The sequence below is a fragment of the Coturnix japonica genome, chromosome 4, assembly GCF_001577835.2.
Source record: "Coturnix japonica isolate 7356 chromosome 4, Coturnix japonica 2.1, whole genome shotgun sequence".
In the NCBI taxonomy this organism is placed as follows: Eukaryota; Metazoa; Chordata; class Aves; order Galliformes; family Phasianidae; genus Coturnix; species Coturnix japonica.
In genome coordinates this window covers 14,761,586-14,788,818 of record NC_029519.1, presented here as the reverse complement: position 1 = coordinate 14,788,818, position 27,233 = coordinate 14,761,586, and the positions used below count along the sequence as shown (strand labels likewise).

The following is a 27,233-nucleotide window of genomic DNA, read 5'->3' as shown; positions in this document are numbered from 1 at the left end:
CAAGGAAGAAAGAGGGAGAAGAAAATATTACTGTATGTGGAAAATGAGGTGGTGGTGCTATGTGGATGGCTGAGGAACTGGGAAGTCAATTTGTTTCTCATTTGCTATTCAGGATAGATAAAGGCATAAATCTGCTCTCCTCTGGAAGCTTAAATAGATAAAGACACTCAGGAATGCACTTAAGTTAGGTTGCAGGTGTCCTGGGGCTTGTACCTGAACCACTAATGCAGCACATAATTAATGGCAGTAGAGATGGGGCATGCTTAACTGCATGGTAGGACGGCATCTTTCAGCATGATTTCACTTTTAATCATCCCTCAGTTTCACATTATCTAAAGTGACAGAGGTGAATCGCAGTGGGGCGAGTAAGTGAGCAGAAGATGTGAGATGTAGCAATGGAGACAACAGTGCTACTTCTCATATACAGAAATGAAGACACCAGTAAGATCTCCTTTACCTAAGGGGCTATCTAAAGAATGAGGGCAAAGATGCACAGTATAGATAGGTGGGTTTTTTTCATTTAAAAAAAAAAAAAGAAAGAATGAAAGAAAGAAATCAGCAAAGTGATGGGACATGCTCCAGTCAGTGAGGAAATCTGGTGTCAGTAGCTAAGACTGATTGAGAACTTCTGATGTGTAGAATTACATGTGATTCATGACTCCTTATTGTGCTGTGGTTTATAGCACAATTATAAGAATCCGATGTTTGAAGAACATCCTTTTTTTGTTTGTTTGCCTTTTTCTTTTTTTCTTTTTTTTCCAGACAAATCAGAACATCCTTCTTCAGAAAGAAAGGTGTGAGTCTGATATTTCACTGCAAGGTGAGGGTTAGGTTAGCATTGTGTACCATCAGAGGGGACTAGCTTCCTGAAGTAAACCTTGCCACTATATTTCGAGCCTAGAACATCTGTACATTAATAATTAGGCAGGTTAGATGCATTTTTTTTTTATTGAGTTCAATTCCAGTTGCTCTCAGGCGCAACTGACCTGATTTTCCCTTGCTTTTCATACCTGCATAGAGATTATTTCAGTGGCAGAAAATGTTAACATACAGAAATTTTATTTCATGTACTTGGGGAAAAAAATAATGGCTAAACATCTAAAAAGTGCCACTCTACTGAAGGAGGGCAGTGGTGGAATGATAACCTTTTGTTTTAAGTGTTCATTTGTGCAGAACACTTACAACCTTCCCATTCTGTCTGCCAGGGACCTCACTTGTTCTGTGAGACCTTTCTCTGCCTGAATGACTGCAGTAATGATAGACTAAGTGATAAGGATTGTCAGTGCTTGTGCTTCTAGCACTGTGCACCATTCACTATATATTTTCTCCTTCAGATTAGATAATACAGATTTTGTTTGCATATTTTATCATTGTAGTTGGCTAACCATGCAATCAGATTGGTGAGACTTCAGAGTCACAGAAGAGTAGTCATGCATCAGCATAATATCAAAACAAATGGAATAGGATAGTTATTTTGTTTCACTGAATATTGGCTTGAATATTCTAATAGCATATGAATGCTTTAAATAAAGTAAACACTTGGCAGTGTAATTGGGTGCGAAGCCCAAAGTAATTGGAGTACTGAGGCTGACTGGTCCCAAGGATGTGTTTGATACAGCTTCCTAATTTTACAAAATAACTCCAAGAAAACATTAAGAACAATTTAGCTTCAAACTATGAAAATAAAAGAGTGTGTAGATTATATGCAAGCTTCCTTCCTTTTAACTGTTCTGTCACTGCAACAACTGATAGTCTTTCTCAGATGCATACATCCCAGTTAGCCAGTCCTTATCTGTGCACTTGTTGAGCACCTTGCAATGAAATAACTAATTAACAATGTATTCTGTGGAGAATTCTGTGCTACTTTTTAAGCAGGCCACAGAGTACATATCCCTGAAAAGCACACATCCTATTTTCATAAGTGATTTCTAAAGACATACAGGACAGGGCTGTTTGAGGTATTTAGGGTTTCAACATAAACACAGTCACATTGTGAGAAGTACCTCATTGAGATACATGCCCGGTTGCCCTTTAAATCAAAAGAGTGCTCTGCTGAGATGCTTCAGCATCTTAATTGCCTCTGAAAATCTGGCAGGTCCTTGCTAGGCAGAATCAGTTTTGCCCAAGGTGGTTACCTGTGGTAAAGCTGAGCCTTTGTATAAATTACCTTCAGAGTCCCATGTTGTTCCCTAAGTCCTGTTTCTGTCTGAAGCCCATCAGAAGAGTAAATAACTATCAGAGCAGTAAGTTAGACAAACTCTACCCATGCCTAGATAATATTACCATTTATTTTTGTATAGATAAAAACTCTGTTATGCTTTCCTGTGCAAATTCTATTTGAGGAGCATGAAAATGGATGGGATCTTTTCCCTGCACTGCAGGGGAAAAAAAATAAATGAATCCTTGGGTGTAATGTCTTGGAAGGAGTTGTGTTGTAATCACAAGCTAGAAAATTTGAATTTGAGGCTCAGCTTAAGCGTGGAGCCAACTCTGAGAATGCTCTCTCTCCTTCTTTCTCCAGCTGAGAACATCAAAACTTGGAAAACTGAAGCCAGAGCTAAAGTTCTGAGTCACACTGGTGTCTCCAGTTACTGATTCCTATGCTGAAATGTTCACACATTTCCATATATTTCAGCATAATGTTTCATCTAAGCTGTCTCCATGAGCTAAGTTAGGTATAGCATCCTCAGTAACTGACCGCAGATACATAAATCTGTTGTTTCTTTCCCCAGCTAAGGACACTGACTGCAAACCGTGTTTGGGAATTGCAAAATACAAATCTGCACTGAAAAAATAATGGGTATGAACAGAAAAGGGGTGGCTGATGTGTAAAATTCTTAATGTTTTTGATATAATGAAGCAGACTTGTAATAGTCAGATAGGATTATAAGGTTGCATATTAACAACAAGGCATTATTTCGCCTCTGCTGTCCTTTTTCAATAGCATATGAAGACCAATGAATCTCCTGGCTGGCCATTGATAGTCTCAGCTCCGTAGGCAGTGTGCCTGATGTATGTCACTATCCTGCAGGATAAACCAGGACTCATCGACTCACAGAATCCACCATATCGTGGTGCAAAAGGTAGTGGAGTTAGGTTACCGGCACAGTGCACTGAGCCAGGAGGTACTCATTCTACCCCCTGAGTTTTATGCTGATTCAGATTTTGTATTGTATTTCACTGTCATGTTAATCTTCTGCAGAGTTTCTGCACTGTCATCCTGTGGCCTCACTGCAGTCTAACTGCCGTTGAATGTTCAATCCCAGTCCTGGCCAAGTAATGCCAAGTAGTCAAGGAAGAGTATAGATCTATCTCAAACTAATGTGAGACCTTGTAGCTAACAAATACTTGGTTGTCATGAAGGGAAATGATTGAACTCAAAAAATAGAGGTAATGGTGTTGTGTGAAAGCTGTGTTGCTAGCTATGGGCAATAAAAACGCAGAAATAACAAACTGAGTGGCTGAAAAGAAACACGCGTGCTGTGAGTATAGATCCATAAATTATCATCTATATTATCATAAAAACTCATTTAAATTTCAGAATATTTTTAAAATCAGCACTCACCCTTTGATTGCTGTATTTTTTTAGTGTTCAGAATAAATAAAAGGAAATTAACTTACTGGTTGAGACGAGAGATGTATTCCAGCTGCAAGGGCAATTAAAATGCAGGATACCAAAGGGTGAGGTGTTGATGAAGAGAGACTTTGAAAGGCTGATAGCATCTGTTAATGAAAATTCTCAGAGGCAAAAGGTTTGTTTGCTCAGGTAGTTTGAAAGACGGAAAGTGTAGATAAAGGTTAGGGAGAGGAATAAATATTTTTCTAACGTGATTGACTGAAGGTCAGATACAAAGAGTAATTTTACTATGTTTGAAGACAATTCAACTAGAATAATTTTTTCTAAGACGTTTATCTGAGATGAACTCAGTTGTTCTTTTGTGATGAATATGTATTTCAATTCATAGTCTGATTACCATAATCTCCTGTGATTGTTTCTTCAAAGGAATAATATTTATCATTTTTTTTAGACTCAGCAGTTCTAGACATGTTTTAAGAAAGCAATCAGCAATACTCTTGGCATACTCATGCTAAAAGCTCTGTGCATATCATGGCAAAGAATTATCTTGTGTTATCAATAATTTTAAGTTTGCATCATTCATTGAGATTACATTGTAGCTCTTTAAATGAATACAGGGATTTATATATGATATATGAAGTCAGGTTTTAGCTATATTCAAAATTTTCTGCTGTTGATAAGTGGATAAGTTTCCCTGTTCCAATGCGTCAGAATAAATGCACTAATATTCTCTTTTGGCCAAAGAAGTATTTTCATATTTAAAAAAGGATTAATTTTTATTTCCTTTCTCAGATAATAATTCCCCCAAACATTTCCCTTTTAAGTTTATTTGCAGTTGTACCCAGATTGTACAGCTTCACCCAGAAAAATAAGAAACTCTTCCCATCAGTATCCCATATCAGTAAGGGGATACGTAGCTTTCAGTGTACTCTAGCAAATAAGATTACAGGTTAAATGTTTCTAAGATAATGTACTGATGGTTTTACTATGTAATTTCACTGGTGCTCACTGGTGTATTGGCAGTACAAGAATCTTTAAATGTTTGTATTTGACTATGTCATGGCTGGAAATAAATATCTATATATGAATTAGGAGAACCTAAAATTGAATTTTGGCCCTATTACTGATTCTCTGTTTGGTATAAGATGATTCATTCTTCATTCTGTTATTATTTTTTAAGATTTTTTTCTGAAAATTGAATGATATTTAAACATCTCATGTGATGTGCACTGCTTTGTGTTAAGTGTAAGCTCTGTGTGCCCACCTCTGTGCCCACGTGTACTTCTGGAATAACACATGCTGATAAGAAGGCCAGCATTATCATTGTGTACAGGCCAGGCCCTTTGTTCCTGTAGGAGAAATTGGTAATCACAGCCTGAACCTCTGATTAATCAGCTGAGGCAAGTGTCGGGTCAGCTGTGGGAGCACAGGTGAGGGTAATCTAGCTGTGCTCCTAGAAGGGGTGGAGCCTGAGTCCACCTCCTCTAGATCACATTTAAGGTCTGACCATCACTGTGGCAGCATCTCTTTGGGATTGCTCCTTGGTGGAGATTGTTTCAGTGTTTTCTAGCAGACTGAAGGCCTCTACTAGGTGAGTCTTCCCCTTAAATAACCTTTTGGGTACTTATCACCACCTCTCTCCTCTCTTGTACCATATTCGCATTATTGTCACTATGCATCGTTGAACAATTCCCTAGATAGAGTCAGTGTTCATCACAGCACCCCATTCAATTCAGCAAGCCTTGAGCAAGGTGCTTAGAATCCCACTGTTACATCTTTGTGGCTTTCCATTCCTTTTTCTTCTCCAAGTCATAAAATAAGCTGAGTATATCCTTTCAAAGATCATTGTGTCACCAAAAGATGAGTTGAATTCATCATTGTCTTGCAACATCTGCACATGCTCCAGTTTTGGCTTCTGTAAGCTTTCCCTTTGAGAACTGGCTTCACATAGAATGTTTTTCAGTTGTCTTGAAGACATGTTGGGTTTTCTTCTCCAGCCTGGTAATTGCAACTCTGTGACTCCTAATTAGAGTCTTTTTGCTGTGATAAATATGTAAACACAATTAGGTATGTATTTTTAACATGCAGTAATTAGCCTCATCAGTTGAGTGCTAGTCAACACATTGGGATTTTTGTTCTCTTTTAGCTTCTCAATTGCAGGTACGAGTCATCAGTGATTCCTACAAAATAATCCCTTACACAATTTCATGTTTGTGTTACCTTTCATTGTTTTCTATGTCTCTCACAAACATGGAAGAAAACATTGTTCCATGTTATCTCTCTCATGAACTAGAAAGAGAACCAAAGGGAGCGTGTAGTGGAAATGCTAAGTTGTGGCTTGAACCAATGATTGAGCACCTGGTGAAAAGGTAGGGCCAGCTTGGGGGGGCTCAGGTGCATGCAATGTACCTGAGAAGGTACAGAAGGGTGGAGCCAGGATCCACCCCTTCCCAGACCTCATTTAAGGGTTTTCAGTGGAGGCAAGGGTATCTTGATGGAGATCCCTACCTACCTGCAGTATTCCAAGGTTGAGCATTTTTTCTTTTGCTTCTGTGTTGCTTTATTTAGGCATAGCCTCGTGTGCTGCAGCCTAGGGCTTTGCTGTCCTGCTAACATTGCTGTGTTTTCCACCGCGTTACTATATTACAGGCTGTTGTCTAAGTGTGCCTGAAGTTTAGGGCAGACTTAGGGCCTCATTTTGGTCAACTTGGTAGTATCTGACAGGCTAGGTTGTTGGTTTCCTGACAGTGCAGTGGGATGCAGGACTGTACTCAGTAAATGATGTTTTCTGAGTTTGCTGATGTTTCTTGGGGCACGTCCTTGCTGGAGAGCACTCAGGAAATAGGCACTAGGAAGGAATATCACTGGAGTTCAGCTCCAGGTTTTGGATCCCACTGTGTTTATGACAATATTGTGCTTGCTTTGTAATTTCAGGCTTTCAGGTCTCTGCTGGTGAGAGACAAAGCCGTTGACTCAGTGTAGAACTTGGCAGATGAGATCACCCTGTACTTAAGCCGTTTAATTATTTGCATTTGGATCTGAAGACTTGGAAGTTTATTTTCGATGTTTATGTAGCTTCAAGGTTCTATTGCTTGTGTGTAAATAAAATGTTTTCCTTTTAGGTCTTTCTTCCATAACCCTTAGGCCCATGTCTCCAAGACCTCAGCATCCTCTGGTGGTGGATGCCCCCGCTGCTACCTCTGTCAGCTTTCTGACAGCATCAGTATCAAGAAATTTTTTGTAATAAATACGGAGATGATACCCTGCAGCCCCTGCCCACTGGACAACACAGTGCTCTTCACCTTCTGTCACTTCTCTGAATATATTATTGCGTTGTTTTGTATTCTGTGCTAGTTCTTCTGCCTTCTCTGCACAATTGTTTACCTGTTATATTTCCCCAAGCAGAATGCTTTGGTTTTTAAGTGCCTCCATCTCATCTGTTTTGTTACCCATTTGCATCCAGAAGACTGTAACAGCTCAAATACAGTTATTCACTTGAAAATATTTAAATAAAGAATGCCAAAGCTAAAAACAAGACACAGCTGTTTCAGTAAACTTCAGATCATATTATTATGTTGAGGTATACCTATCTGTCATATGCTAGGAGACCTGTCAACATTATTGTGAAAGTCATATGTAAAAGTCCCCTTACTGAAGTGACAGCATTGCTTATGGTGTCTTTATGTCTGCCCTTGGTTATTGTACTCTTTGCTCCCTTACTACATTACTCTCATTTTACACTGGCACAGCTGTATTCAGAATCACTGAGTTGCATTGACCTAAAACCTGAGTAAAATGTGAGATGAATTAGATGCAAGAATGTTGTAGAAGAGCAGATCAAGGTGAAAAGAATTCTGAAAGAAGCACTTAAAAAAAAATAAAAAAAATAAGGCTTTTACTTGCATTCAGCTGATCTGAATTCCTGCATGTTTAGCTATATCCCATGCTGAACAAATGCAGACCAGATGGCTCCTGTAAATTCTTGTTTAGAGCCAAGCAAGTTCACTTACACACAACCAAGCCGTTGTGTCTGGTTGTGTAGATTTCTGTGTTTATGGGTGACAGGTTGCAGTAATGTAACGTGTGTACAGGGGAGACCAGAGGTTTACTGAATCCAAATAGAAGAAACAACTAACACTAGAATGCGTTTGCTGCTTGGTCTAGGAAATTGTCTGCTAGCAGAACAGTGGAGCATAGCACTTTGTGTGTTGGTTGCCTGGTAGAAATAGGTCAAAAACAGATGGAATGTGGTTATTCAACATTTATTTAATAGTTTGAACTTAAATGTTTTAGGCTGAGAGAGAACTCAGTAATGGTCAGTTGCTGCATCTCTTTCTGATGGTTAATTTATCAGCTCATTCATTACATCTTCCCCTACTTTAATATCATTGAGCACAGGCTGTGCAGAAGGTGCTTACCAAACTAATATGCTTGGACTTGGAATGATAAGGCAGGATTTGAGTTGGGTAGCTGGTTTTTAATCACATGTATTGTGTCTATCAATTTGCCTTATACTAGTGCTATGCTCACCTCCAAACACACAGAGCATCTGTGTGTATCTCAACTTACAGACCGCTGGTACACTCAAAAAGTAAGTTGGTGTCATAGGACTTGTGTTTGGCTTTAGAAAACACTAGCCTTGATGGCCTCCTTCCTGGCCTGGTCAAATGTGAGCATGTCGTTAAATCCCTGAAGTTTGCGTGTAAGCCAGAATCTTAGTTTTTTGGATCATGTCACAGGTTGAAAATGAGTATTTGGATCGAAGCTGATATTCATGATGTTCACCAGGCAAAAAAATGTTCTGCTTTCCAGGAAAATGTACTCCTTAAAGATCTTCCATACTCATCAAGGGAAAAAGAAAGAGGGACTGTAAGTAAATAATCTTCCATTTCTAATAGGAGCTTAAGATCCAAGATCTTACCTGGAACATTCAGAAGAGGAGTTAATTACATCACTGTAATTTTTTCTTAGTACTTCTGTGAGGGCTCTTATGTGATGTTACAAACGTTCCAGTGAGGTCACTTACTCATGGCATATTAACAACTGCTGTTGTCTAAATAAGTTCAGTGATGAATTATGTAGAATTTCATCTGTCTGAGCAAACTGCATGGATGAATTTTGCTTATGGGATGTGGGAAATGTTTTGTGAGCTTCATGAACAGATGAAAAAGAGTTAAATGTCCTTTTCACCTCTGCTGATAGGGTCAGACATCCTTGTATCAAAATAACTATATGAAAGACAGACACCATCACCTCTTCCTGTGAAGATACAGAGTGTATGTATGTCTCAGTCTGGCTGCAGTGAGGGCTGCCCAGAATGTAATGTGGTCTGGATGGTTTAAAGCAGAGATACAGCATTGCAACAAATTCTATTTTCCATGCTATTAGGAAAAACTGTATTGAATATTTTCCCTCTTTGCAAGCCTTAGTCAGCAAAAATCAGGGTACTTGCTTCAGCTCACTGAGTAGTAAACTGGGCACTTGTTTTATTTGAGTTTTATTGCTATAGTTTCTTCAAGCCCAGTCATTTTGCTGACAGTTTAGGTGAGGGTTAGCTTTTTTAAATCATTAATAATTCAAGAATAAGTTGGACTACACTGCACTTGAATATTAAGTCCAGGACTGGTGCTTTTAGTATGTACAGGTCAGACTAACTTGTGTGGTTGCATTCAGCAGTCAGAAGTGCAGCCCCGCCCTGGGTCATGGGCAGAAGCACCGAAAGCATAACACGACTGCTGTATGACCTGCTAAGTATGGGTGTTGTCATCATGTGGCCAGACTTACCTGTGTATTAGTAATGCCAATATGTTACTGTCATAGTGCAGCAAAGGGACATGGTGTTGTCAGAAAAGCTGGCATAGAATCCTTAGAGTTGGAAGGGACTTTTAAAGGTCTAGTCCAACTCCCCTGCGGTGACCAGGGACACCTACAGCTCCATCACATGCTCAGAGCCTGATCCAGCCTCAATGTCTCCAGGATGAGGCACCCACCATCTCTTTGGGCAGCCTGTTCCATTGCCTCACACCCTCACTGTAGAAGACTTTTTCCTTATATCCAACATAAATCTACTCTTTCTAACTTGAAGCCATTTCATGTTATTTCACCACAGACCCTGCTTAAAAGTCTGTCCCCTTCATCAGAAGGATACACTTCCAACAGCAGCATTTCCAGAAAGATGCATTCTCCTTCCTGCTTCCTTCACAGCCACAGTCTGACTAAGGAAAAAAGTATTTAAAAGATCAGATTTGGGGCTGTTTTAAGTGTTTATACTGATAACTATAGAATGAGCAACCGGTGAATTTCAGTCATGGTGTTGTTGTGTGCCTCTTAGAGATGGCCTTGTTGCTGTCATCTCAGAGAAGAAAGTGATTTTTTCTTGCCTTAAAAATATATACATATTTGCTCTAAATTTTGAAGCAGCATAGACCAGTAATAATACTAATGAAAACCCTTTCTGCACTGCATCTTCACATATTTGTTATGGATTGCCAGTACTTTAGCCTTTCTGGGTAGCAATGATGCAAACCATGGAAAGCTACAAAGCAGAGATAGCTGGGTAGCTGGCTGGCTTCCTGCTGGCAGCTGGGTTGAGAGGCACTCCTGAATGATCCACACCACTGGGGGTGTAGGAATGAGCATCCTTTGTACAGCATCCCCACAGTGCACTGGCTGGAGGGCAGGAGATGGGAAGGTTTAGTGTGCAGGACTGGTCACTAATGTACACAAAACAGGGAGCAAGATTTGTTCATTCATTACCCAGGCGTACCCCTGAACAACCACAGCTTGCATTGCTTTGTTAAGGAGCAAGAAAAGTACACATTTGAAGATAAAATGATCCTTTTGTTTACACAATCTCTCTGCTTATATAACAGCACTTTTAATGGTAAAGTACAGCTGGAGCCTGGACATGTCATTTATAGAAATAACACATAATGGGGAGCAATGTAAAATGTAGTAAGTGGTGCTGAAGGCAATCAGCGTGGTGGGTACCAGAGGTTGGGGAACACGTGCTTGTGAAGAAGGAGCACCTGCACTGCCTTCCTGCAAGCAGGAGTGCTGAGCGGGGTTTCTGAAATGTAAGGCTGATAAAGGGCTCCAGGGAGTTGTCACAGAAGGGGTAAGTGAGTGGAAAAAAAAATACTTATGATTTGTATTCTGATGTTTAAAGAAGCCTCAAGACTCGTACTTGCATGTCATATGAATGATGAAACAAAGTTATAAATATTCATTGCTTTCCAGAATCACTTTTTTAAAAAGCATATCTTTATACTAAAAGTATTTGTAAGTCCCCATTAGTGCTATTTGTGCTCTCACATCAGAATTCCTAATTTGTAGCCAAGCAAGTATCTTAGGCCTAGATCTTCCTCCTACATGTAATGGAATCATAATGCTGTCACAGATATCACAGCCATTTCTGTAAAATATGATGTTAAGGAAGACTGAGTTCATTGTACTATACATATGTAAATGCCTTCGTTTCAATATTCTCAGGGGAAAGCAGATGCCAGAAAGAATTCCCAACCAGTGTACATATTAATTGTCACCACCTATCATGGAATAATAATGCACATTCATACAAGGAAAAGTGTAAAGAATTGAGAAGGCTTCATTGGGAGAGTAAGGGCATTTGTGTGAGACTTAAGGAAGTCGCATGGTGAATTATAATAATCTAACTGCAGTCTAGAAAATCACCCTTCCCTTCTTTGTATCTGTAATGACGCTATGGTGCAAATCCTGCCTTCAGACAGCTGCTGTAGATTTACAGCAGGCTAAAGAAAATCAGACTCCGGCACAAGTTGTTTGTTATCAGCATAGCCCTGCAATGACAGATAGCTACTGGTACAGCATGAAACACTGAATATTTTGCTTCTCTGTAATTCAAAGTCTTTTCAGTTTCAGGAGCACAGGGGATGGGTTATCACCGAGCATGGTGAACTGATCTGTTGAGCATGTATGCTTATGTAGGTGTTTGTGGGTGTGAAGACATTTTGAGCTTCTCAGTCCTGGATGTGGATAAGAAATCCACAGCGTGACCAAATGATTAGACAGAAAATTCTGCCTATAAATTATCTGGGCAGAAGTGTAGCTCATGTGGATGTTTCTATACAAAGAATCCATACTGGAGATGACTCTGTGGGTTTGAAGATGGGCTCTATCTTTGATTGGCATCTACCCAGTTTGGAAAGAACCAGAACAATGCAAAAATTTGAATTTCCTGAGTCAAAACAGGCAATTCACCAAATTCTCAGCTACATACAAAAATAAAGGGATGCAAATCTGTGTCCATTGACTCCCCTACATAGCATGACTTGAAGTTGCCATACCTGGTCGCACCGTCTCTCACTTGGGGACTTGAGTTCTTCCTGCAGCCCAGGCACAGCTGTTCCCACAAAATGGAATGTTGTTTGCTTGTGTAACATCCCACAGTGCAGTCTTTGGTTGGTCTGTGCTGCTTCTCTCGGCTGTTTCAGCTTCTGAATGAGTTGGTATTATCTCAACAGAAGCACTGAAATTGTAGCTAGTGCTGCTACGCTCTGTATTTAAAAAACATTTTTTGGAGTCAAAGTGAATGTCAGTAAAATATTCTCTCATGGTTCAGGGCTCCAGTAGCTGGTACAATGCCTTAATTGGCATTCTTGTGCAGTGCTTGGACCTTTGCCAGTTAATGACCCATTGCTGCAGTCTGCACAGGCAAATTACTCCTCCTGTCCGGCTCTTCAAACTGATGGACTTTTGCCCAAGTAATGGCTGCAGGCTCCTATTCTCAGCTGGCATCAGCCCCAGCGTGACTATAAACATCCCTGAGAGGGTCATAATATGATATATTGGACAGATTCTGATGCGCCTTACAGTCATATACCGCCAAACAGTTCTGCTGAAGTCACTGACTTTGGCAGTAGCATAGCAGAAATAAGAAACTGGTCCTTACGCTGTTGCTTTCTCAAGTAATGAAGCAATTCCAGGTTATTAGCTAGTCTGTGTCCCTTTAGATGATATATTTTTTGCAAACCCTTTATCAAACATCTGAAATAGTTTTTACTTCTGTTCTGATTTTAAATGGCTGCATTATCTTTTCTGCTACAGGATTTTCCATTCTCCAGGCAATTATGGAAGCAGCAGTTCAAAACAACTGGCAGGTGACAGCCAGATCTGTAGGAAGCATAAAGGATGTTCAAGAATTCAGAAGAATTATAGAGGAAATGGACAGGCGACAAGAGAAAAGATACTTAATTGACTGTGAAGTAGACAGAATAAACACCATTTTGGAACAGGTATGTTTTTGAAATTTTCAGGAATTGTGGTTTCTCAATGATACATTTTGTCAGCATTTGAGTCCCAGTGACCAACCAGTTACCTGGTAGTCAAAATTCCTCACTGATGTCCACAGCTGGTGATGGTACTTACATGTAAACTACCAGGAAATGTCTCTGTGATATTTTTTCCAAATGTTAACAATGTATTATTTTTAAGTAGATTAAGATCCTGAGCCACATCTACCAGAGCAGCATTACTATTGTTAGGGCTTCTTGTAGGGAGTTCCAGGCAGGGGTGTGGATTGTGAAGTGGAACATGAGATAGGAAATAAAAGGCCAGTTAAACAATTCTCAAATGCAAATATTGCTAAAGAAAAGTTCAACTGGTAATCCAAACTGTTCATTAGTGCTTCTGGGGACATTAATCCCTTCCCTCTGCACAGCTGATGCTGTTGACAAGCCTAAATTGCAGGTCATAGAATTCACCTTTTCTGATGAGGGCCCAGTTTTGAGTCACTAGTTTGCTTATTGCCCAGCCTTCTCGTTGCTTGCCTTACCCCATAGGAATGCCTACACCCACAGTGATACCAGGTTGCAGTCCAAAATGCCTACATCCCTCTCTGCACAACATGCTTGAAGAGGTATCAAACAGATATACATCATGGGAAGCAGAAACAGAGAGGGCCCCTCTGCCTGGGCTTGCTGCAAAGCCAGGGCTAGTACAGAACCTAATAATCTATGTAGCTATTTGTCACTGGTGTGTGGAAATTTGTTTGTGTTAAGACTGAAAAACCGTCTGATTATGACCACCTCATAAATTTGAGTGGGGATTTATGATACAGAATAGATCAAAAGTATCATTTAAATTTCATGAAGCATTAGCATTCTTTTAGAGATGTTGCCTTGTAAACTAGTAGCAAGTTGACCTCACTGCTGTAAACAGATCCTAGAAAATGCAAAAGATATATTCAATGAATTTCTTCCCAGCATATTCCATTTCAGTCCAGCCCTGAGGTACAGCAGAGGGCTGGTGTGTGGAGGCTGAATCACTGCCACAGGTCCTGGAGATGCTGGTGATAGACAGCAACAGGCAGAAAAGGGAGCTTTGTCTCAAGAAGGTAGCACAAGGCCATGCTGATACATAACTCTACTGCTAAATGATTGTAATGCTAATATGTATCATTGCATTCTACACTGTAATTTTTTAGACAATATGGTGAATATTCTCTTAGGGGAAGTTTGTACACTGCAAGAAACTTTTATTTTCTTTCTTTTGCTTATGTTCTTGCATAAGACTACAGCCCAATCTACTGACAGTGATGCAGGAGAACTCTGAAGCCAAGATTAATAACACTTTGGGCCCACTCTCAGCTGGAGAATAGGCTTTTTGTTTGATCTTTCTAAGTCCATTTACATTTTATTCACTCTTTTTATTATAATGTGCAAGTGAGAGAAAAATATTCAAACCGTTTCAAAGCCAAGCATGAAAGTTATATACCAAGCAAACAACCTAGCAGAACAACTTGCAAGCATTTCTTCTGCAGCCATTCGAAGCTGAAAGACAAAGAACTCATAATTTTACTGAATGTTTGATTCCACTTTTTATTCATGTCATTAGCATCTGTATACTGGGGCTGCCAGGTGAACTCTACGTTAGTTTGCTCACACTCTGGATTAGTTATAGCCTTTCTCTTGTCTTTAGTTTGCACGTAGGCCATCCCTGTGCTGTAAAATGAGGCTTTTCTCTGTTTTTATGCTCACTGTCCATCTTTTGAATTTACTCTTCATGCAATCTTTATCCAAAATAATCTGAAATATTTCTAAAAGATCTTAAAATTTCCTTCCAGTTGGATTCTGTAACTCAATCAGCTTTAGCCAGGCAGTTGAATGCAGTTAGGCCATTGCTTTGCAACCAAACAACATTTTCACATACAAGCACTATGTCACATATGTTGTCCTATGGATGTAATATGATTTTCCCTTAATTTTATTAAATGTACTCATGAGCAAAATTGTTTGAATTTACAGTATCAAAAATGGATTTACAAATTTTTGTTTAGAAAACAAGAAATTGTAAGGCAAACCAAATGTTTCTGAGATAAATACTCTGCTACTAATCCTGACACATTAGGAGTCCAACAAGTGGATTCCAGTTGTGCAACACTTGCATAGGAGTATTTTCCCATTTATTTCAGCAGGACCGTTCACTTGACAAAAAGTTGTCCAGGCATATCTCAAGCTGGTGCCTCATATGCTAAAAATATCTTCTGGCAACATTTTCCAGAGTTTGTGTTTGTTTTTTAATCTGGAATTCAAGAGCAACGATTAAGTTTCTGCAGGGAAAGTCAGTAATGCAGGTCCCCAGATTGTCAGCTGAATAACTATTGGTTTTAGGCATTTCTTTCCATCTCATCTGCTTTCCTTGTTATCTTCTCATAAGGTAGCTAAAAAAATTCACAAATATGTGCGGTATTAAATCCAGCCATCCAGTTTCCTCAAGGGAATGGTGAGTTGTCTTCGTTATAGACAACTGTGTTTGCTGATAGCATACCATTGAGGGGAAAGATGATTCTGGATTTGCATATTTCAAATCTGTGTTTGATTGCAGTTTAGAAAGTCAAATTAGTGCTATACGTAGAGTCTAGAGGGGCTGCTTAGCTACAAGGCAGTAATACCTCCATGCTGACTACATTGCTCCAGGTATATCCAGCAAGAGGGAAAGGGAAGGCCATAAAGGCTCCCTGCCTGTGATGGCACAGCTCTGAAGGACAGACTTCCCACTGCTATTGCCATAGGCTGCCTGAGTACCAGTCCCCTTTCCATCCTTCTCTCTCTGGATTCATCAGGCTTCACTCTCCCCCCCACCCTCATGCTGGAGCAGTGCCTGCCTAGACTGCTGTCTGCAGTCACCATGGTGGTGCGGTGACTGCCATTTTATTCTGCCAAGGACAGCACTTGTCAGAAAACCTAGATTTGAGAACTGGAAATAGGTCTTATTTAAGAACACAAATCGTAGCAGAAATAAATGGACCACAAACTGCTAAACAATCTATGCACGTTCTGAGTTTGCTGTCAGACTTTTGGGTACCTGACCAGGCTGTTCAGCAAGCCTGTCAATTCTTTGCTCCAGAAACCACATATTGTGGCTTTGTGTTAGTGCTCAGATTAAAGAGTGACCTGAAGAGTCAGGCTGGTCAGTGTGTGCACTTCTCTTCCTTTGATGTTGTTTTCAACCAGTTCAAACTAGGACGCACTTCTCTTCCAAAAGTGTAGGCTTACCTAAAGCCAATTACCTACCTGAGGATTTTCTTCAGAGACTTCAGGTCCTACTGGAATATTCTGTACTTTCCTCCAGTGACATGCAGATATGTGAGACAGTGACCTTCAATATTCCATGTGCCTTTAATGTCTGACACATCTGTATGTCCAAATGTTTCTAAGTAAGTTAAGTTCTGATGACTGCCATATGAGGTATTTCTCTCCTGGTAACCATGAAAGTTTTCTCCTGATGCATGAATGCAAAGGAAGAGAAAGAGGGCACTTCAGATTATGCTCTTTCTGAGTAGCCTATTTTGTGCAAGGTTTTCCTTTGTAGTGCATCTGGTCTCATTTACCATCCCAGAGAATCCTTTTGTGGCTCTGTATTGTGTCCTAAAGGTGCATATTGTGCCCAGATCACCTCTAGTTCTGTCTCCTTACCTGTGGACTAACAGCATCAACAGTCACCCTCCTGGCTACCACCTGTGTCTTCATTTGCTCTGTGGTTCTGTAACCATGTAGATCTGTATCACTTCTTGCATGACAAAACTATATCCAATTTAATCTTCTAGTGGCCTCTCAAGCATACGGATAGCAACACTTAATGTCATGCAAAAATCATAAGCTCCCCACACTTCTTTTCCCTCGATGCTAAAATATTCCCATATTCCTTCACAGATAGATATAAAATTTTGTTCTCATAAACTGAACATTTTCTTCTGAGAACTAACAGTAAGCTTCAGGTTTATTCAACCGTGTATTTTGAGGCATGTTTTTGAGTTAAGAAATATGTTTCTCTTATTCCCAAGATAACAGACTGTATTTCAGACTAGACTGGCTTTGTGTCCATTTAGAAGTAAAGCTCCTGAGGGAAAATAAGGTGGAAGAAACTCCATTTGGGATCAAAATGGTAAAACTTTACAAAAGACCCAATTATTTCAGAGACCGTATGCTTTTATCAAAAGGGTGCTATCTCCAAACATAGCCAGATAGGTTAGGTTCCAAGGTAATCGCTTTACAGAGTGGAGGCATCTCACAAAGTAGAAGTAATATTATAGCCGAGAATGCAGTCCCCAAAATTTTACGATGATAGTGAAACTGTCAAAGATGACTTGAAGTAAAGCATCCGTAGGATTAAGAAGGGTAATCTGATTGACTGAACTCTGTCCTGCGCTGGCACTGACTGTGACTTGACATTTGAGTATGAAAGTTTGGGATTAAGAAGACTATCTCCAAGTCTTTTTTCCCTCTGCATAGCTGCTCAGATCACAGAGAACTGGACCTGCTGCTAATCAGCTTTGCCATTTGTCAGAAAAATAAGTGCAAAAACACAGCATTAGGTTGCACCAATAGTCATCAAAAACAGCAACAATAACTGCCTATAAACACAATGGGACACTTGAAGGAGAGAGCATCCAGTAAGTATGTGTTGTGTAATGTCACTCAGAAAGTGGTACAGTTCATTTTTATATTTCCAGTGAACTAGAAACTTAATATTTAGGGCATTCCTTCATTAGATGCCCACGAGTATTGTTGAAACCGGGATCTATAGTAGAATGACAGGTCACTTCTTTCCCCTCACATCCAGAGAGTTTCAGGTTTGTTCAGGCTTGTGAGGAGGAAAGGGGAACTACTTGAGTCAGTTACCTTCAGGACTGTAGCTAGCAAAGGGTAAGTAAAAAATGGGCATACGTCAGAAATGACAGCTATATCTGCCCATAGGGCATACTGCTCTCAGCTATAAAACTAGTAATGAGCTAGAGATGGATTGCTAAAGCAGAGAGAAGCAGCATCTCAGGTTAATCTGCCCCACATGTGGCACGTTGCATACAGACCTGGGGATAGAATTTCTAGTTTGTAAATAGGAATGGCTCTCCAAAGCCTTCACCCAGACTTCACAAGGCAAGGCAGATTCCAAATGACAGGAATTTGACAGTTTGAGTATTAGTCATCCCACAGACTGAGGCAATGGCACACAATTTTCCAAAACGCTCAAAAAGCATTAAAGAACAGTTTTAAACGTATCTGATCAGTAATAATAAAAATTAATGTGAAATGTCCTGCCATAAACGTACGTGCTGCTGTATGGAGAGGACCTCTGCCAAGCAAACCTGATTTCTTATGCCAGATACGTATGAACCTGAAGTCACCGTTAGAGTTTTTATTTCCCTGAGATAGTAGCAATTACTCATTTTATGTTTGTGATAATTCATGAGATATAAATGCACACACCAGTGCACGTACGTGCATCTGCTTTTGGTCTTTTCATATCTTTACCACAACATCTGCAGTATGCTGTTATGCAGTTACAGAGATATTTATATGGCAACCTCTGCATTGCCATTAAATGTACAGTGATTCAGAATCCTCTCTCAGTTACACTGCTGCGGGTATAGAGTCAATCATTATCCTGAACATTATCCTGGAGACAATATTTAAATTGATACCGTGATACTCATAGAGAGACAGCCTTTGCTTTGAATTTCAGCTAATAGGTAGCTGTGAAGGCACAGTTTGCCTTATTCTGCAGCTTCAGCACACAGCATTTGTGCATTTGCGTTTGCCCTCGCAAAGCCCTGAACATCCCACTCATTACTTAACCCATGTCCACATCATGCAAGCTGCTCCTGCACTGGCATTAATTGTTACCCTTGCTGGCAGTCTCAGCAGAAAGGTCAAGCCTGAGGACTGTTTTGTGATAGCCCTCCCATTGCCACATTTGATGTTCTTTGAAAGCAAATGTACACGTGGATGCTTCCCATGCAGTACTTGGACCATGGGGACAGGATCCGGTCTTTCATTAGCTTTGCTAGTACTTTTTAAAACCAAGATTCAGAAGAAATCTTTTAAAGGTAGAGAATATTTGGGATAGAAGGGACTGCTGGTTGCAACTCACTCAACGTGTGATCTGCTCAGATTTTTCTCCTGCTGTATCTGTCCATCTCCCCATCCCTCACAGCTCTGAGAATCTTCTTCCACCTCTTTTTAGCCAGTGTCTGATTTTAAAATTCCTGGTCACACGTCTTTTCCAGGTTTTTAAAATCAGCGTTGTATAGAAATTGCCTTATTTCAGTTCTAGCATTTAATGTAGTTCTTTCTTCTCCATATAAAGGATAAACCCTTTCATCTTCACAGACATTACCTTAATTTCTGCATCTGTCTCTCAAATAGTTTAATGCTTGAAACTCTGCTTCTAACCAAAGGCTTTACTTAATTAGTTTCCAAGGCAACCATCTTGGCAACAATCCAGATGAACCAACTGCAGGGAGAGGAAGGAAACATGCTATCAAAATGAATAGTAATAGCGCAATACCACTGTGCAAACAGGCGTTATACATCATGAGAGGCAGTGTGATAGTTCTGATGTCTTGTAAGTTCATTTACAAGAGAAGTCCTAAGTCAGTAAAAGAAAAAGCACGCAAGAACTTATGTTTTTTTTTTCACAGCTGACTAAACCGGGATTAATGGCTTCAGTGTGATATAAATCAGTGTTATCTGGGGAAAAGAACCAGTGGTGCTTCTCAGGGCTCCTCTTGCACCAAGATGTACCCAAACAGACTTCATAGCACACTGAAATGCTGCAGTTTTCAGGCTGACACAAGCAACCAGTAGCTACAGCCTAACAGGGATGTGACTAAATATGATGCCCCTAGGTGTGATCCACAACTATGATACATTCATTGCCAACTACAAGTGGATTTGTATTAACCCTAATACAGCAAAGTATCAACCCAGTGCAAATCGCTTCCTACTAGTAATTAAATACTTACACGTGATTCCTTTTTCCAATCCTGGCTTCACACCTGTGCAATTCCTTTGTTCTGTATGGAATGGATTAAAGCTTCCAGGGCTACCCTGGGGTAAATTTGTAAGAGTCAGGCCCTAGAAATCATCAGCAAAGCCTGAAACACCAACATGCCGCAGTACTCAACCAATAAGGTGAAAAAAAACAAAGCTGTTTTAGAGGAAATTAGTGTGCACAGGCTTCAAAAAGTTCATGTTACTATATTATATTATTTGTTTGAGACCACGAATGTGCATGTGTAGCAATAATGGAGTATATACTACTGGAAACCCAATCCTCCAGAGTATGAATTGAATAAAATAATGTGCAATATACACAGAGCCTTAAAAACACCCTGAGTATCTTTTGTACTGGCAAAATGCACGTAAAGAATCAGAACAGAAAAATATTCCTGCAACTTTATTACCTCATATGAGTTAAAAGGCTTCCCCTGCCGGATAGACTAAATCTAGTAAAAATAAATTAACTCTTCATAATCTCTTTTGGTTCATGATTTATGCACCAAGTTATATGGGGAATATTGCCGAGTGCTGTTTATAGTGAAGCAGAATAAACCTTTCAAACTCCTTCAAAGCATTGAAAAGAGAAATGGAATGCAATTCTAGTCACAGTAGAATTCCATTTACAGTAAAAAGTAAAAGAAAAAGTAACCTTGTCTTTCCTAGAGAAGGTTGCAGATTTCTTTTCCCTTAATTTCATAGGACATTTAAAGAGGAAAGGAAATGCTCAAAAGTAAAAAAAAGATTGGCTTCTATTCAGTGTTTTTCAGTCTGCTTGAAGTGCAGTGCTCTGCAGTACAACCTTCCCCCTCTAGCCCCCCCAAAGATTTTCCTGTGAGCACTGGGTCTGAATTACTGCGACACTTCTGGGTTATATCCCAATAATAGTTGAAGTGATCCTGACATGCAATAATAGTTTATAAAAACAGAATTCTGTTTCCAAGGACTTCTGTTCAATTCTAGGAACTAAACACTGGGATTTTACCCTGGCATGATGAATGGAGATATGGAAGGAAAATATATTTATTTTTAAATGATAACTGTTCCTCAGTTTACCTGATCTCTTCCTCTCTTCCTCCAATGTATGTGCATCTCATCATGTTGATAAAAGTTAAGACTGATGGAGTATCATTTATTCTGTGGGTTATGAGAAGAACTGAACATTGCTTATGCTTGTCTGTGACTGCAAGAGTGTACTGTTAAGAAATTCCAACACAGGTTCACTGTTTTGAAAGGCAGAAGGCACAATTAGATATCACCTCCTCTGTCAAAGGGATGAGGTGCTGAAGCTCACTAAAGAGCTGCTCGTTAGCATTGTGGGTATGTCTTTACATCAGATGGCTGGGGGCAAACATTTGATTCCAGAAGAAGGTTTGGAAACTTCTGAGTAAATATATGACTACTGTTGTTAACAGTCTCTGTGAAAGTGACCTCAGATGTTGAGAAACTTAGTAGTGGAGGCTGGTGTGGAATTCACTTTTGATGGTGCTCAGTTTGGTACATGCGATATGGACTTGCACTATGATGAAAGGATCCAAAACTCCTAACAGGCAAGAGGGTTGTCATTGTGATGGGTCCATCATTTGTTAGGATAAGAGCTGAGCATCACAGGCTGAAGGAAATGTGGAAGTTTAGCCATGGATGTTGTCAGTATTACAGTACAACTGTAGTAGTACAGCCATGTACACTCATTTGCTTAACTTTCCTGAGCCAAGAAACATTGATGTCTTTTGTAAAGGTGTTTGTGTGTCAGTGCAAAGCATGTGATGGTTACCAAGAAGTTTACCTACCAGTTAGTTTCCTGTGAGACCTGAAGACTCTGTGAAAATACCAACATGTGAATATACAGGAATCTCTGTGAAATCAGTTCATTTTTTAATATTATTGAAGGTGATATCTTTATCAGAGGATATACTAAAACTATGCAGACAATTAAAAAATATGGAGTCCTTCCTAAAATGATCAGCGTGTGGAAATCACTTCTCCAGATTAACATATTTAATTGATTTACTTTTCTTGTATGTGACTCCTAAACTTCTTCCATAACATAGCTTGATTTTTGCTTTATTCATCTCACTCAAAAAGCCAAAGAATTCACTAGTTCAGAAATTCTACAACACACAGATCTCTTCAGGGAAACTGTCAATAGGAACAAGTAGCTCCTCTTGGGAAGATCTTGGCAGCATTAGAGGCAGAGGTCTCTTGGCATCATTTTCATACGTGACAAGGAATTTTCATCATGATTGTAACAAGCCTCCGTCTCTGTTCTTGATCTTAGTGGAATAGCTTTAAGTGATGAATGGTAGCTTAAGTTGTGAAGGTTAGGGTATGGAGGGTGGGACTTGCAAAGAGAGATGCAGTCCTGAGAGACAGAACACTGTTCTCATCTTTCTAAACACAGAAAAAAAATCTGACAGAAAAAAAAGTTTGTGTAATGAATGTTATTCAGCTTATGGAGTAAACAACTGTGATTATGAATGTCAGTTACTAGTGATCATAAAACTCTTCATCTCAGTGAAGAAAAACCAGAGTAGGATGCTTTTGCAGAACTGCACATCTTTTAACAATAATTATGCCATCAAATTAGTTAATGTCATTAAGTCACATCAAGGAAAATGAATCTAGGAAAATTATTTCAGGACACAGAAAATTCACAGAAAACTTTATTATCACAATGAAAAAAAAAAAAAGAGGAGGAAATATAATGCCTACAGAACCTATGTTGCAGTTTGTAATGTTTTGCCTCTGCAATTTCTCATGTAATCTTTTATGCATTATTTAAGAGGATATTCCACTACACAGTCTGCAGTCTTCAGTCAGCAAACATCATATTAGATGTGGGAAAAGAAAGTGTAGCTTTCTGGAGAGGGGAGGAAGTACAGTGTGGTTTCAAATGTTGCCTTGCTTTCCAAGGACTAACATGTATGACCATTGACTATATAGAGATGACCTAGAAGTAAATTTAACTCTTGGGGTGATTAACATCAATTAGAAATGCAAGGAAGAAAAGCACACAGAAAGGGACCAAGGAAGGAAAAAGTATTAATGAAGTGCTTCAAATATATCTCAGATCCTTGCTTTTACCATGTATATTTTTGTCCTTTCTACTAGGAGACTCCTGTCTTCTATGAGATTATTTACCATGACAGATACATTGCAGAAGGGCTGAAAGGTGTTTGACGAATGTTTTATAAACCCATACTTACTTTATGTGCTATAGAGAAAGATGGGCTTATGGTTTTGGGGTGTGGTTACAAATGTAAAAGGTATCAACAGCACACAAGAAAAATCTTAGGTCTGTGCACCACTCAGAAATACAGAGCCCAGCAATCTAGACTGCCTATGGATTTGTAACACTCCCTAAAGAACATGAAGCTCCTGAAATGGTGCATAAGTTAGTCTCAACCGTATATGCTATTATTTTTATCTGCAACAAACAATACGTGGGTAGAATCCTCATCTTAATATTTAATACATTCTTCATTTAATATTTAACTCAAATTTAATATAGTACTCATTCTTCATATAAATGAAATCATTGTTTACTGCATATTATACAGCCTCACAATTCCTAGCAGCCAGATTCTCATCCCATTAATATTAAGTGAAGAAATGAATCGCCTTCACTGGGTTTGCACTGTCGTTATCATTATGAGGTTTTGACCCTTTGTACAAGGAAAGTAATTTGTACCCTATGTGGAAATTGCTTTATTTCTATGGAATTAAGGCCAGAATAAGTATTATCTGTCTGGCTGTGAGAAGACCAGCTCTAGCTGTGATGCTTCTTTTGCTACAACAGTACTATTGTTCCTTTGGAACTCTGTGTGTAGGTGCTGGTGCTGCTGGTGTGATAAACATCAAAAGTACATCAACATGCTATTTTTTTATAATTTTTCTCAGGGAAGACCTTGCCTTGTCTTGTGCTTAGAATCCTCAAAGGGAACTCTTCCTTTGTGCAGGACTTTGTGTGTGAATGATAAAACAAGGGAGAAGGCACTGTAGACTGGCAGTAAATGTATCTACTGAGGCTGCAAGGGATCTTATCTTTACTTTGCCATCTGGTTATATAAGAAAATCCTCTTCTGTTCTCCAATTTATCCTACTCTAGGATAAAAATTTCCATGACAAGAAGTGACCTGTGCAAAGTAACAACAATGAGGAATGATTGTGTATGCCTGACAAATGCTGTTGCAACAGATCTTTTGCCTTTGCCCACATGACAGCACTGCCCACAATAATTATGTTGCTATTAACAGTGCACCCTCCTTTGAGAACCAATGTACAATAACTGCGAGCCCACACGGGCAGTTCTCGTGATAAGAACTTCTGAAGGCTTTCACTTTTATTGAACTAATTGGAGTGTCACACTGATACTCTGCTCCTTTTCTTTCTTAACTGGGTCTTGAAGACCAAATTAGCCAATGCTTCTAGTCCACTGGGATGCTGCCATGACTTCTCAAAAGTTTATTCCAATATCAAGTAGGAGCAGCTCATATCTCACATGAGCTTTATGTAACTCCATCCTTAGATGTAAAAATGTTGCTAACAATAGGGTTGCAAGCTGAAACCAGGAGAGAAAGCAGTGGTGCTCCATAGCAATTTAGGATTGCAAGACAGTTCTTGCCATGCTTGAGATAGCAAGGGCCTGTTACCCATGCTGTTCCCTCAAAGAACAATTAACACTGAGCTGATCCTGATGATGCTGTTGGAATTTTTTAGATGTGTCCATTTTTTTAACACAAAACATTTTGGCTTGTTTGCTGCTGAGAAGAGAGAATTGTACCATCTCTGCTGGCATTTACGCACTGCTTTGAAGGCAAAGATGTCATAGCTGTATTTTCAAAGCAAGGCATACTGGGATATCGCTGTTCATATGGAGCTAGCTAAGCTTTCCTGTCCTCAGAAACGTAAAAGTAGACTCAAAAATCAGAAGGCCTGCTGATATGCTTGAAGTTAATTGTGGGCTTTTTGCAAAAGTGGGACCCAAATTAATGTATAAATAACTTCAACAAAGACAACAAAACTCCTTTTTGACTCTGAGCTTATAGGAAATCTCATTTGTCTCGCTGCCTTTTTAAAACCTAGGAATGAAGAGTTCTGGATTTAACTTACTTCATTGTTAACAGATGCTAGAAATGGAAAGACGCATTACACCAGGTCAGATCTCTCGCTGTCATTCCATTTAAGTGGCATATTCCTGTAACTTGTCAGGAATGAAAAGCACAGGAAAAATCTTTAGACCTTCTTTGTGACAATACTGCCAGTCAACATCAGTATTATATTTTATTGAAAGATCTAATAAACTCATAAACTACCAGGGTTTTGAGCTGTAGATGAGGCAGTCTGTACTTTTGTGATCTAATTTATTTTCTTTCTTTTTTTTCATTTCTAAATAAGGAGAGAGAAAAAAATCCTTGATTAAAAAGACTGACCTGACCAGATCAATTCAAGTGAAGGGAACATGAGCTCTTATTAGTTTTCTTTAAAGTGCTGCCAAAGTCATGATAGCTACTTCTCTCCATAAAAGCACAAGCTTATTCTCTTAGCATGTACTTTTCAATGACACCTGTTAAAGTCAATACTGTATGTACATACGATAATTCATGGGCTGAAGTGTGTGGCACTCAAAGAGAGCCTGAGGGAAGTGGAATTGTGTTACCTGGAGAAGAGAAAGCTCAGGGTGTATCTTAATAATGTTTATAAATTCCTGACTGGGAGGACTGAAGAAGATCTAGACACTTTTTGGACTGTCTCGGTGAGGCTCATTGGTGCCCAGTGACTAGACAGGGACATAGTATGAAATGCAGAAAATCCTGTTTAAACATAAGAAAAATCATTTTTACTGCAAGGGTAGTCAGATACTGGAACAAGTTGCCCACAGGTGTTGTGGAATCTCTATCTTCAGGGACATGCAAAATGTGACACATCCTGAGCAGCATGCTCTAGCTGTCCTGCTTTGAGCCAGGGTATTGGAAAAAACAGTCTCCAGAGCCTGTTTGTGATTTCCTGCATCCACGAGTCAAAGACAAGCCAATGATATATATACTTTTTAAGAGAAAATAGGACTGCTCAGCCCCACCTCCCAATCCTGCAATATTCTTTCACTTTTCCATTTCTTTTGAGCCCAGAGACACTTCTAAAATTATAAGAAAAACTTAAAAGTTAAGGCAAAAAAATTTAGTTGCCTATTTGTTATCGTGATGGCTGATGTAGTGAAAACCAATATGTTCTTATGCTTTCATTCAAAAAATTATTTCCCCAGGCAAATGGAAAACTGGAATTGGCAATGCTGATTTAATTTCTCAAATCTGGCATATAGGCCCGTATTTCCAGAATGCCAGCAGTCTGTGACTTTTGTTTTAACATGAGGTACATTTTCATTATGTTCTCTCTGGATTTTCTGTTAATTAATCGGAAACATCCGAAGAGTTAATTAAAAATACAAACTTTTTTTGGCTCCATATCAAACCCGACATTACATTCTTTTTATCTACACAACAAGAATTGTTTGTGATCCGATGTCTGAATTATTAATGATAGTTTCCAGTCTTTTTTTTCTCCTCCTTTGTTCAGTGTAAAAACCTGTAAGCTTTTCTTTCAATCAAAGTGAAAGCAATATTAAGTCTTGGAAGTGAAGCTTACCAAAGACATGTAGCTCTGTGAAATCCTTGTCCTGTAATCCTGGCTTTCTATTCACCACCACTATTCAATATCTCACTTTCTATATAAGCTTCACAATATCTAAGCAGTTGATGAGATTTATTGCTTGTATTCCTGTTTTCTTTCTTCATAAAAAAGCTTTGTCCATCCCTGTGCTCCCAGAGGAGTAACACTGATGTCTGTGATTGTATCTGCAAGGCTCGCTAATCCAGCAGCTCCTGCAAGATGCTGGGCAGTTGGTACAGGTGGAAAGCAAGAGGGAGGAGAATCACCATCCTTAAGATTTAGGATAGCATGTGAAATGAATTTTAAAAGCATTGTTAAGATCCAGTTAAATAATTAAGAACTAAAGTGTTTGATTGTATGAATAGTAATAGTAGCAGTTCATTTTTGAAAGATGCTGTACAAATTGACTGTACTGTGTTGGACCTCTCTAAGGAACCAAACAGAGTTAATTCTGGGCATTTTAGAGATATGACAACAGAGGAGATGGAAGTTGAGTATGATCTATGCTAATGAGTCCTACATTTCCTATGTGCAGTATTTCTCCAGATGCCTGTAGCAGCTCCATGAATGTTTTCCTTACAGCCCCTGACTTCATCTGTCGTGGTATTTTCTCTTAAATAAACACATTTCTGGATAGATCTGTAAAAGCTTTCTTATTTTTCATTAAGGTTAAA

The 27,233-nt window shown here is 39.3% G+C and overlaps 1 protein-coding gene across 9 annotated transcripts in view; it reads left to right on the top strand.

The window, feature by feature from the left end:
* GRIA3 (glutamate ionotropic receptor AMPA type subunit 3) overlaps positions 1–27,233 on the top strand; it is a 146,931-nt gene that overhangs the window by 63,756 nt on the left and 55,942 nt on the right. For 8 of the 9 annotated variants that reach the window (XR_001554693.2, XM_015860745.2, XM_015860743.2 and 5 more), the window contains one exon: positions 12,662–12,849. Coding sequence is in view for 8 of the 9 variants with exons in the window: in XM_015860745.2 (XP_015716231.1) it covers positions 12,662–12,849 (188 nt within the window). In the remaining variant the exon portion in view is untranslated. Of the gene's footprint in view, positions 1–10,657; positions 10,695–12,661; positions 12,850–27,233 lie in introns of those variants that run through there. The other variant, XM_032444497.1, reaches the window with a different exon arrangement.